Genomic DNA, 13,799 nt, shown 5'->3' on the forward strand with positions numbered 1-13,799 from the left:
CCACCATACCCCCACAACGCAGGCCTTGAATACCCGGGTGCGCTCGCAAGGTAGAGGCACCACCGCCAGTGTGTACAATAACAGGGATAGAGGGCAGCCCTGACGTGTGCCCCTAGATAAAAGGAAAAGGAGCGGACACCCTCCCGTTGACCAAGACCCTTGCGATGGGCCCACTATAGAGAAGTTGAATCCATTTAATAAATTTAGGTCCAAATCCGAACCTAGCCAGACACAACCAGAGGTACTCCCACTCGTCAGAGTCGAACGCCTTTGCGGCGTCAAGAGACACCTGGAGCCCACCTGGTCATGTGCGGCCTGTAAATTCATGTGAAGTCTACGTAGATTATACGCTGTATTTTTAGCAGGCATAAATCCAGTCTGATCCAGGTGGATCAGCGAAAGGATTACTGTGTTTAAGCACAGCGCCAGGATCTTGGCCAAAATCTTCACATCCAGCTGGAGAAGGGATATAGGGCGATACGACTCGGGGAACTCCAAGTTCTTACCAGCTTTGGGTATGAGCACAATATAGGCTTCAGACATAGAGGGGGCTAGAGAGCCAGATTTGAATATGTAAGAGAACAATTCATGGAGCTTGGAGATCAGGACGTCCGCATATGCGGTGTAAAATTCAAGGGGAAGGCTGTCAGAGCCAGGTGCTTTAGACGGGTTAAGGTGGGACATTGTGTCAGCTATATCATCTTTAGAAATAGGGGCCTCCAGCATCTCTAACTGGGATTGAGTGAGTGCAGGCATGTCTATGTTGGCAAAAAGTGTTGCTAAATCATCCCTTGTGTGAATGGCCGCAGAAGAATATAAGGATGCAAAGAAGGAGCGGAACTCCCCAGCCACCATATCGGGGCAAGTAACCAACTCACCATCAGCGGTTCAGAGGGAAACCACCGTAGGAGGCTTGTGATCTAGGTGAGAAAGATAGGCCAGGAGACGTTTTTTTTATCTTGTGGGTAGGTTTGGTGTGTCGGACAGGCAATGTAGGCATTTGTCCAAGTCCATTGATCATAGTGTGCTGCATGACCTATTAGTTGAGCATTGTTATATGGTACTGCTGCAATTATCTAGATTTGGTTCTGTATTAGATATCTTATCTGGTTCTTCTTTACCTGGCCATAGGTACCAGTTTGCTCTTATGAAAAGTAACAAAAATAAACAGTTTTTGCATTGTACTTATTGTAGCAATGCAAAAGTTTACAAAATGCATGTTAAAAAGAAAACTGTCAATTTGAAACATTATATACAAAGTATGGTGTATAGAGTTCAAAATCAGAATGGGCTGCATAGGACAGATTTCCAGATAATGCCAGATAGGACAGGCTCTACCTAGACGGTAAACATAGTTATTACACCAAGGAATGCAGACTCTGCCACTATGCTAAGAATTCTTTTGGAGGGACAGTTCATGTGATCATCTTTTAAACCTTTGCACAAGTTTATAAAAATAGTTTGGTGACCTTGAGGCTTTGGTGTACAATCCTTGTCCGACCTCTATCTTTTTTTTATTGAGCTGGTTAGTGGAGTGGCTGGCTGGTTTATTACAGATCATGTTTTCCTGGGGAAGAGGAGTTTTTTTTTTTTATTGGGATGTAATACATTTTATATTTCTCACGCTACTGGAGACTATGCAGCTTGACTTTGTAACGCACTCATCAACCTTGGTTGCGAGTAACATTCCCCCCCCCCCCCCACACTTTATTTCAAAACGAAGCTCGAGGCTCCTTCAAAAAAAAAAAAAAAAAAAAAAATAAATTTACAAATACTGTAGCTGCTGACTTATTAGGACACTTACCTCTCCACGAATCCAGCAGTGTCTGGAATCCAGCTGATTTTTCAATTGGTTCTCGGGTTCTGCTGCCACCATCTCGGGAAAGGGAAACCGGCTGTGCAGCTTCACAGCTGGTTCCCTACTGCGCATGCTTGAAGCATGCTACGCTTTGTGAATGGCCCGGCAGCGGGGGAAGGCCGAATATTCCAGATGACTTCACCGCGGCAAAGTCAGCTGGAAGTGGGAGCGAATACCTGTCAAAACGAGGTACACAGTCAGAGCTTACTCTTTTGGGTGGAGCTCCGCTTTAAGGCAAATTTAAGCCAATCCACACAGAAAACCCTTTCTTCCCCTGCAGGGGATGACCTAGCTAGGCGATTTCACCACAGCCACCATAAAGCAGTACAGCAAGTAACATTTTTAGGTATGCACAAAGCTTTTAAGTTTGTTGAATGTGAAGGATAAATGGGGATGTAAAAAAAAAAAACCATCAGGAATAATATTCCTTAGAGAAGAAAAAATAAAAAGAAGAAAAAATAAAAAGAAGAAAAAAAGAAAAGGACCAAGGGTTCAGACCTCCAGCACAAGGGGGGATACATAAATAAGCGGCCCTACAGAAAACAGCCCAGTCTAGTGGTATTTCTGTGAGGTCGGCATCAAGGGGTTGATAACTTCTTGTTGATAAATAGCCAAACATCTGTCCATGCTGATGAGACTTCAAGCCAGTAATATCAACCAATTTACTGAGCTATCAAAATAGACATTTTAACCCTAGTCAACTTTAAGGGGAAAATACAATTTTTGGGGGTAAATTTTAGTTTTTCAAACGGACGACTTTGTAGCGATTTGTAGGCAGTCTAACAAAACTGTAAAGACATGACTAATACATATGTACTAATACATATGTACCCATATCCAGTTACTGACTGGATATGGGTACATATTAAATCATATTGTACATTAGTCTAGTGAAAAAATAGCAGGGATATGCAATTAGTGGACCTCAAGCTGTTGCAAAACTACAAGTCCCATCATGCCTCTGACTCTGGTGTCATGCTTGTGGCTGTCAGAGTCTTGCTATGCCTCATGGGGGTTGTAGTTCTGCAACAGCTGGAGGTCCGCTAATTGCATATCCCTGAAATAAAGCCTCAATAACACCACAAGGGAGGTAGAAAAACAGCAAGAAAACACAGACAGAGGTTCTCATACTTCCCTTGTCTACAAAACTAAATAAATAAATAAATTTAAAAAAAAATAAAATAAAAAAAAAAAAAAATGTTGCGTCTAAAAATCCACTTTAAATGCTTGCTGACCAGCTGCCGTTATTATACTGTGGCAGGTCGGCTCGTTCCCGCGAACCGTCGTAGCTGTACGTTGGTCCCTTTAAGAGATATAGTGGGCACGCGCATGCCCGCTGCACAGCGGGGTGCCGATGGACTTCTGGCCATGAGCGATCATGGGCACAAGAGGAAGAACAGGGGTGTATGTGTGTATAAATTAACACTTCGTAAGCTAGTCTTTGAATACGTAGTCATTTCTTTTTATTTATTCATCTACTTGTTTAATTAAATGTGTATACCGCTCCCGCCCATTAAAATCAATAGGACAACGCGGCTATACCGCCCGCAATGCGCGTCTGCACCCTTTCTCGGCCCTAAGCGGGGGTAAAACCGCCCAGCTAGTGGCCCGAATAGCACCACAAAATTAGCGGTAAAGAGCCGCTAAAAATAGCGGCGCTTTACTGCCACTGCACCTCCCACCCCAGTGTGAAAGGGGCCTTAGGGAAAGGACATTTTGCTTTGTAATGTATGCCATGCTGAACTTTCAGTAAAAAGTGGTCTAAACACACAAAGCCTGGTCTGAAGTCACTTAAGGGGTGCATGTGGGGTCCTGGCTCTTCTTAAGAGGTCTGAGTCTACAATAGCATACTAGGGATCTTGCAACATTACAAAAACTAAAAGGTTAAGTTGCAACACTAAGAAGAGAAGGGAGTTAGCATGAGTAAACAGCAAGAACTACTGAAACCAGTCATTGATGTGGTGCCTGGTTAGGCTACATTTCCTCCAGTAGCGAGGAGGTCCAGTGTTATTGCTCCCTCCCTAGCGGTCCATCTCCGCCAGTCACCAGGAGCAGATTGGCATTACGGAGTTCTAAAGCCCGATCACTAGATGATACGAAGAGGCAAGAGTTAGGTTGAGCACGTATGAGGTCTACGCTATGTGCTCAGCGGGACCAAATTCTGTTATGGGGAGTGAGGTAAAAGAGGTACGCTGACTGGTGGCGTGGGCATTGGCTCTGCAAGTCATTCCTAATGCAACACATACACCTCTACAAGTGTGTAAGACTTGGACGACATGGCATGGCATGGAGGAAATCTGCACATTACACCACACACAAAACTGTCTCATCTCTGAGTTGGGGGGGGGGGGGGGGGACTGCCCTAACGCTGGCTTTCGCATGACCTAGGCCCCTGACTGGTCCCAGGAATTGGTGAGTGAGCCTACGGGCTAGGCGTGAACCCCCTATGCTAGAACAAGTGACCCTGTATATCGCCTGGCATAGCCCAGAATCACCCCAGGGTATGCCCCCTATATGACCCACATTTGGCACCCGACTAATCAAATGGGAAGCATGGAGGAAGTGTCTCCCCTACACATCTTCAAGGAGCTGAGAATGTATGCCCTCTGTAACTTATCAATTATTTTTAATAGGTGTAACCTAAAAGGAACAAATTTATAACATTGTCTTTTTTTAACTTGTCATAGGATTTCCATTAAAACTTCATTGGTAGAGATACAGTGAAACAAAAACCAATTTTGTGCTCCCTTACAAATGCACCCTGAACATTTGCTGCCGTATCATCTGCCATTACAGTTTATGCTGAATCTACCAGACCAGAGAGACTTAACACTCCGGCTAAAACAAATATAGAAATACAAATATAGAAAAGGGATACTGTCATACTTGGCTGAAAAAAGTTCAGTTCAGTTTTGGGATCTGTCATTTGCACTTTCACCGAGTGGGGAAGTATGCTATCCAAAAAACGAAGTACTCGACTATAATTCACCAGTCCTGCGATTAAATGTTATATTTTATTTGGCCAACGAATAAAGCACCGTCTGTTGTGTAAAAAAAAAAAAAAAAAAAAAAAAAAAAAGTTTGTACTCAAGGCAGACATTTTGTTCCCCGCCAAAATGCATGTTTTAGATATTCACACCACATGACATTTCCCCCCACTGAACTTTTGCATCACCAGCGGTCCTGGGATCATTCTTGAGGTTCAACTTTATTCTTGGTAAAAGCCACTGGCATTGAAGGATATCTGTCACGAGATAAATAAGTATTTGCTATTGCTGACCTTCTCTTGAAATATCAAGTCGTCCGTTTTTCTCTGATCAATACTTTGAGGCAATGTCAAGCAGAAAATATTGTGGAGAATTGATTACATTACAGACGGCATCCTAAATTTTTTTTCTCTCGAGCTAGACTAAACAAAACAGTAGAAAACACTTGCGGCGACGTAACCAACATACCTGCACTAATGAATGGTTTAACCTTAAAACCATAAAGCTACCTTCCTACGTACAGTATATAGCTCCCATAAATGGTTACAAAGATCAAACATGCTGCATACAACAGTGGTGCTAGTGCATTGCAGGTTCAAAGAAAGAATGTTTCAGAAAAACCAAGATAAAAAAAAAAAAAAACCCAAACACTACCTAATAAAGAAAGACTGTACACAATTGGCAGTCTGATACAACCCCTAAAGCCTGGTACACACGATCAGATTTTCCGTGGACAAAGCATAGGACTTTTGTCCAAAAGGGATTTGGCCATGAACTTGTAATGCATACAAAACTGCAAAAAAATTGTCGGCCAAACAAACACGAAACTACGTGTTTTTTCAGCTCTTTAGCGCCACCTTTTGGGCAATTTCTTGCTAATGTTGTGTTATGGTTAGCATTGCTTCTGAGCTTGTACTTTGTATTTTTTTCTGAAGGACTTCTGTACAAACGATCGGATAATCCGACAACACACATTTGTTGAGTTGAGCTATTTTACAGAGAAGAATGGGCAAAAAAAAAAAACTTTCACTCTAGAATGTGCAAAGCTGGTAGAGACATCCCCAAAAAGACTTGCAGCTGTTATTGCAGCGAAAGGTTGTTCTACAAAGTTTTGACTCAGGGGGGCTGAATACAAATGCAACCAACTCTTCAGATATTTATTTATAAAAAAAAAAAGAAGATTGAAAACCCATTTATACATTTTCTTTCCACTTAACAATGTGCCACTTTGTGTTGGTTGATCACATAAAATACATTAACATTTTTGGCTGTAACATGACGAAAATGTGAAGGGGTATGAATACTCCCAAGGCGCTGTAGTTACACATTTTTATGCCACATGATATTTGCAAAACTGATTTTTAACCACTTGCTGACGGCCGTACGACTTTGTACGGCCTCAGCGCGGCTCCCAATTTCTAACAGGCCGTGTTTTTACGGCCTCCCCTTTTCGAGTTCCCCGCGCGCGCTCCCGAGCGCGCAGCGGGGAACTGCTGTGCTGGCTGTGTCCCTTGGACACAGCCAGTCACAGATCGCCGTGAACGGCCAATCGGAGCGGCCGTTTCCTAGGCGATCTGTGCGGCCAATGAGAGATGATCTCATATGTTTACATATGAGATCATCTCTCATTCCCGGCTCTCGCAGACAGCGGTGCTGTCAGGGGAGAGAGGAGACGGATCTGTGTCTCTTGTACATAGAGACACAGATCGGTCACCCCCCCAGTCACCCCCCCCCTCCACAGTTAGAACACTAATTAGGGTACACATTTAACCCCTTCCTCACCCCCTAGTGTTAACCCCTTCCCTGCCAGTCACATTTATACAGTAATTAGTGCATATTTATAGCACTGATTGCAGTATAAATGTGAATGGCGCCAAAAATGTGTCAAAAGTGTCCGATGTGTCCGCCATAACGTCGCAGTCCCAATAAAAATCGCAGATCGCCGCCATTTCTAGTAAAAAAAAAGCATTTATACAGTAATTAGTGCATATTTATAGCACTGATTGCAGTATAAATGTGAATGGCGCCAAAAATGTGTCAAAAGTGTCCGATGTGTCCGCCATAACGTCGCAGTCCCAATAAAAATCGCAGATCGCCGCCATTTCTAGTAAAAAAAAAAATAATAATTCTGTCCCTTATTTTGTAGGCGCTATAACTTTTGCGCAAACCAGTCGCTTATTGCGATTTTTTTTTTTTTTTTTTACTAAAAATATGTAGAATACGTATCGGCCTAGACTGAGGATAAAAAAAAAACGTAAAAAAAAAAAAAAATTGAGCTATTTATTATAGCAACAAGTAAAAATATTTTATTTTTTTTTCAAAATTGTCGCTCTATTTTTGTTTATAGCGCAAAAAATAAAAAACGCAGAGCTGATCAAATACCACCAAAAGAAAGCTCTATTTGTGGGGAAAAAAGGACGTTAATTTTGTTTGGGAGCCACGTCGCACGACCGCGCAATTGTCAGTTAAAGCGACGCAGTGCCGAATCGCAAAAAGTCCTCTGGTCAGGAAGGGGTTTAAGTGCCCAGTAAGGAAGTGGTTAAAAAGGCAAAAAAAAAAAAAAAAAAATCGAATAAAATAAATTTTAGTGCAACATACACCCAAAAATCAGGTGATGCTTTAAAAAAGGGGACACATGCTGCAGGTTACATACTTGTACGCACCTTGGGTGTGCGTTTGTGCATGTGTACAGGGCAATGTGGATGGGGGGGGGGTTGGAATTGCAGCATAAAAAAAGAAAAATCATCATCAATATTACCCACCCCCCCCCCCCCTATAATTTTTTTTTTAAACTTTCTTTTATTTATTTTTACATGATTGCTATGACATGGGGGGTAATGAACCCCCCTGTCATAGCATTGGGCAGGTGACAGGTACTCTTTTTGGACATTGAAGATTCCGGGGAATGGGCGTTCCTATGGTGAGAGAAGGTGATTAACGGCCGGCCCTGGCACGTCATGCTTCTCCGGAAATAGCCGAAATAGGCTTGGCTCTTCACGGCGCTTGCGCATAGCCTGTGCGCAGGCGCCGTGAAGAGCCGAGACCTACTCCGGCTGTCTTCGGGGAGCGTGACGTGCCAGAGCCGGCCGTCAATCATCCTCCCTCTCCATAGGCACGCCCATTCCCCGCGGGAGTCGGAATCTTCAATGTGCAATAGCACAGTGAGTACGGGGATCGCGCTACGATGCCGATGCCGCTACGATGCCGAATGTAATGCTAGACTGATGTTAAGGAGGGTGAACCACCGCTTTAAGGATGAGCAGCACATGACAGAATTGGGACAAATAGAAGCAGGCATTGGAAGCAATTTCCCCATCCTCATGCAAGTCTGTAGAGTGCTGGGACCTCCTGCATTTTCACCCATCAGTCACATTGGTTCACACGCATGATAAATGTACATAATATAACTTGGTACTGACATTTATAGGTAAAGTTGATCCGGGGAAATTTTTATGGTTGAACTAGATGGACTTGTGTCTTTTTTCAACCTGATGCAACTATGATACGGAGGCTGATCTACTAAAGAATTTGAGAACACACACACACACACACACACACACACACGATTCACTTAAAACCATTGAACTGGAAATTTAGTAAATTCTGGGTAAAAACATTTCTAAATAGACCCCTTCATATTTAAAGCATTAAACCCAAAAATGTAAGATGTTGTAGCTTACCAATCAGTTGTGGTGGCTGCATTGTTTTTTGTTTGTTTTTTAGGCTTTTTCTATCAGTTTTCACCTGGTGATCTGGCCCGTAATATATCTCCTGTATTAGAGCGCCTCCACTCTGGAGTAGGGAGGAGCCAAACCCCCACCCGGTTCGGTTTGCAGCAGAACATGTGAACAGGCAAAAATAATAGTGCGAACACCCGAACACCGTTAAAGTCTATGGGACACGAACATGAAAAATCACAAGTGCTACTTTTAAAGGCTATTGTCATAAAAAGTGTTTGGGGACCTGGGCCCTGCCCCAGGCGACATGCATCAATGCAAAAAAAGTTTAAAAACAGCATTTTTTTGGGGAGCAGTGATTCTAATGCTTAAAGTGAAACAATAAAAGTGAAATATTCCTTTAAATTTCGTACCTGGGGGGGGGGGGGTCTATAGTATGCCAGCAAGTAGCGCATGTTTCCCATGCTTAGAAAAGTCCCTGCACAAAATGACGACATTTCTAAAAGGAAAAAAAAAGAGTAAATTTAAAACTACTTGCGGCTATAATGAATTGTCGGGTCCCCGGCAATATAGGTCAAAGTTATTGAAAAAAACAGCATGGCTTCCCCTCTTAGTCCATTACTAGGCCCTTTGGGTCTGGTCTGAATATTAAGGGGAACCCGTAACCAAAATTAAAAAAATGCGTGGGGGTCCCCCCAAATTCCATATCAGGCCTCTCAGGTGCAGGGTTCCCCTTAAAATCCATACCAGACCTGAAGGGCCCGATACGGAATTTGGTGGGGACCCCACACTTTTTAATTTTGGTTCGGGGTTCCCCTTAATATTTATACCAGACCCAAAAGGCCTGGTAATGGACTGGGGGGGGGGGGGACCCATGCCATTTGTTTATGCCGGGTTTTTTTTTCAATGACTTATCTGTATTGCTGGGACCCGACAATTCATTATAGCCACGAGTAGTTTTAAATTACTCCCCCCCCTTTATAAATTTCATTTTGTGCAGAGACTGTTATAAACACGGGAAACATGCGCCACTTTACAGGCATACTATAGACCCCCCACCCCCGGTACGGAATTTAAACTTATACTATTGTTTCACTTTAAGCATTATTAAAATCACTGCTCCTGAAAAAAATGCAGTTTAAAAAATAAATAAAAAATATTCGCATTGATACATGTCCCCTGGGGCAGGATCCAGGTCCCCAAACTATTTTTATAACAACAACTTGCATATTAACATTTAAAGATTAGCACTTGTGATTTCTCCCATAGACTTTTAAAGGGTGTTCCGCGGCTTTTCGAATTTGCTGCGAACATCCCAAATTGTTTGCTGTTCGGTGAATGGGCGAACAGCCAATGTTCGACCCGAACATAAAGCTCATCCCTACTCTGGAGGAAGGAGAAACAGAGACACCAGAGCTTTCACCTGGTGATCTGACCAGTAATAGACCTCCTGTATGCGGCTGGGTTCACAGATATGCAGCTGCAGTTTGCAGTCTGGAGCGTTTCTGTTCACCTGAACTGAAATTTTTACATGAACTGGACCCAAAAACCCATAGGACCCCTTTTCAGGCTGGGTTCACACTATACTACACAACAGCAGTTCTTTGACCAGAGTGAGATAAATTCCTTTTACTGCTGCTGTAATCGCCATGTCGGATGTCACAAGTCAGATGGCAAGGACAAGGATCCTACTTTGGTCCGACTTCAATGATATTCAATGGACTGAAGTAGGATCAAAGTCAGACCAAAGTAGTACAGGGAGCATTTTCAAAGTCGGACCGACTTATGTAGGACCAGTTAAGACGACTCTCATAGGGAAACATTGATTTTCACACGTCATGCGACATAAGCTCCCAGTGTCGGAGCGTTTGTCGGACAAGTGTGAACCCGGCCTCAAAGCTGCACCACGGCCACCCCGCACATGTGTGAACGGGCTCCAGTAAAAGATGGTAACATTCAGATGCTCTGCGAATTGGATGCAGTTAAGATTTTTTGCAGATGTTTGTCTTCAGATTTACAAAAAAAAAAACATAATATGAGGTCAAACCTTAAGAGTTTCAATTTGTATGCAATCAGGGCACTACATGGTTTTTGGTAAATCTGAAGACAAATATCTGTAGAAAATCTAATAGTGTGTATGGGGCTAGAGTATTGGGCAGCAGCATTTTTAATCTGAGGGAAGGGGAGCAGAGTGTTATATGTACTAGCAGATTTTTTTTTTTTTTTTTCTTCAACAGAACAAAAACAAACTTACTGGCTGGATCACCCAGTGGAAATAAAAAGGAAGCCTAAAATAGAAAACTAAGTCAGCCATCACAAGAATTGGTAAGCTTCAATATAATAAATGATAAAGTATTGATTGCATACAGGGTTGACCTCATATTATATGGTTTTGGAAAATCTGAAGAAAAAAAAAAAATAAAACAAAAGAAATGTATACAGAAAATTGTATAGTGTGTATCCAGCCTAAGGTTCGATTCACATCTATGCATGTTGCTTTTGAGCATTTCTGCAGTGCTTTCTGTGTATTTTTCTTATTATGATTTTGCCACATATTTGTGTTTATTTATTCTTTTTTTTTTGGGGGGGGGGGGGCAGATTTAAAAATTCAAATCACAGGGAAATCCTGGTAAAAAAAAAAACACATTTCATGCTTTTCTGCAGCTTCTCAATTGAAGTCTATTGAACCAAAAAAAAAAAAAAAAAAGCATATAGTTTTGCATTTAAAAAGTCCCTGATCCTTTCCAAAAATGCAGAGGCATAAAAAAGGTATTGATGTGAACATGTTCCATAGGAATCTATGTTTATAAAAAAAAAAAAAAAAAAAAAAGGGTTTATTATATATATATATATATATATATATATATATATATATATATATATATATATATATATATATATATACACACATACACACACACACACACACACACACACACACACACACATTTTTCTTTCTGCAGAAAAGCAGGACATAATATTATATATATATATATATATATATATATATATATATATATATATATATATATATAAATAATTTTATGTCCTGCTTTTCTGCAGAAAGCATGGGAAGAAAATATTATAATAATACATTTTTTTAAAAGCAGGACATAATATTATTAACACACATATATATATATAAAAAATAAAATAAAAAAAAAAGGGGGGGGGAGGGGAAAAGAAAACTAAATTATGTCCTGCATTTCTGCAAAAAGCATGGGAAGAAAAAAATAAATAAAACACATTGGTGTCAATAGAGCCAAAATCTATAAATAGCATTTCTCATCACTTACCGGTATATGCCCATTGTCCTGCAAATAAAAGGAAAAAAAGAGAATCGTTATCACAGATCACAATCAGGTATCAGGAGCTCAGATCCTAGCTGCATCCAGTGATTAGTGTGTTCAGCATTATTAGTAGATCTAGTTATTGCTCAAGATACATTTTTTTTTTTTTGCAGATATTGGCAAATAAAAAAAATAAAATAATAAGGACTTTGAGGTTCAGGATATCTGTAGTAAGCATTTTTACCTTCCTTAGGGTTCCTTAGAAGTCCATTGTGTCTATGCATATTTAATTCAAACAAATGTGTCTGAACAAGGACAGGTATAATCAGACATTGGGAATTCTAATGAAATTTGTCATGTAAAATGTCTTACCACCAGAGGCTGCCTGTGAAGCAGATAAGGTCAGCAAGCAGAGGATGAGTCTGTACATCAGTGAGAGTTTCAGTAACAGGACAGGAGCACTGATTCACCTCTGTTCCTCTAGCCCTGTCCTCACTACCAGCCCATACACAATTAGCTCTCAGTTACATACAACTGTCTACTCTAGCTCAGCCCAAACTTCTTCCGTCACTAATAACCTGTAACCTGGCTCACACCCCAACCCCTCCTCTCTCTACCTGCACTGCATCCCAAAGAATCATTACACCTGAGACCTGAGCTGTTGAGAGCTCTTGCAGCTCAATAAAGAACCTTTGGTTTCTGTTTAACTTCACGGCTAGAAACCATGCTGTCATTAATGGATTGCCACTGTAAACACTAAGCAAATTGTTGTACACATACCAAACCAGTGAAGAGTATATAGAACACATATATAGAAGTCATATGACAACTGGATCTGCCTATGTATGTGGTCACCTTGTGATTTTTCTTTATTTCACCAATACAGAAATTCAGCATCATTTGAATTTTACTTTAGATGTGTAACTAAATTTGTCAATAATCATAAATTCCATACGTTGATTGCCAGCTATACACTAATTGCATGAGAATTATCTGACACTAAAAGTGGACTTAATGTCCTACATATTTTTTTCACCCTAAAAAAAGTAAAACACGGGTATTTATTAAGAAATCTCAGTACTTGACGATGCCTTCATCTTCCTTCCCCTCTAAAAGCCAGAGCCCTTTTTGGTAACATCCTGGGTAGGGATGAGCTACAGCGTGTTCGCATTGTACACGTGCAGAGCCCGCCAGGAAGTCTGCACGGCGCTGCGCTAATCACACCCAGGGAGACATTTCCCGATCTCTGCAGCCGAGCATCGGGAAATGTCTCCCTGGCTGTGGTTAGCGCAGGGCCGTGCAGACTTCCTGGCGGGCTCTGCACGTGCTCATCCCTAATCCTGGGTAATCACTATTTGTGAATTTAGGCTGGCCATTAAGGATGAGCCCAGCGTGTTCAAAACTCCACGTGCCCGCGCCTTCCAGGAAGCTGGCACTCTGCAGCGCTAATCACAGGCAGTGAGACATTTCCCGATCCGCAGCTGCACAAATGGGGAAATGTCTCACTGCCTGTGATTAGCGCTGCGGAGTGTCAGCTTCCTGGCAGGCGCGAGCACGTGGAGTTGCGAACACGTCTGAGCTCATCCTTACTGGCCATACTAGTGTTGCCACCTAATCCCTTTAAACCCAAACACATATGAATTACACAGGTTCTGCGGCCAATTTAATGCAGATAAGGCATTAGGTGGGTTTAATGTTCACCTTAATCAGCCACAGAACCTGTATAATTAATATGTGTTCAGTTTTAAAAGGATGAGGTGGCAACCCTAGGCCATACACATATCTGGTTTTGTTTTTTTTATTAGCCAGTGGGCTGATCTAAAAAAACTAAACAGATTCCCCCATCCACACAATTGATGTGGATTGGGGAATCCTCCCAGCTGTGTCATTGTATTCTGACAGCGGGACTTCCCCATTGTCAGAATACACTGATCAGCGCTGACTTTGGAGTGCCACTTTGGTGCAACTTTGGATGGGTGCAACTTGG

At 41.8% G+C, this 13,799-nt stretch overlaps 1 protein-coding gene across 1 annotated transcript in view; it reads right to left on the bottom strand.

Annotated features, from left to right (window-relative positions):
• CA12 (carbonic anhydrase 12) overlaps positions 1-12,474 on the bottom strand; it is a 32,671-nt gene extending 20,197 nt beyond the window's left edge. Inside the window, exons 1-2 of the mRNA XM_040343074.1 lie at positions 12,185-12,474; positions 11,819-11,836 (exon numbers count right to left, since the gene is read on the bottom strand). Coding sequence (XP_040199008.1) covers positions 11,819-11,836; positions 12,185-12,242 — 76 coding nt within the window. The 5' untranslated portion in view covers positions 12,243-12,474. The remainder of the gene's footprint in view (positions 1-11,818; positions 11,837-12,184) is intronic.
• Between the last annotated feature and the right edge of the window lie 1,325 nt (positions 12,475-13,799).

The sequence above is a fragment of the Rana temporaria genome, chromosome 3, assembly GCF_905171775.1.
Source record: "Rana temporaria chromosome 3, aRanTem1.1, whole genome shotgun sequence".
Classification (NCBI taxonomy): domain Eukaryota; kingdom Metazoa; phylum Chordata; class Amphibia; order Anura; family Ranidae; genus Rana; species Rana temporaria.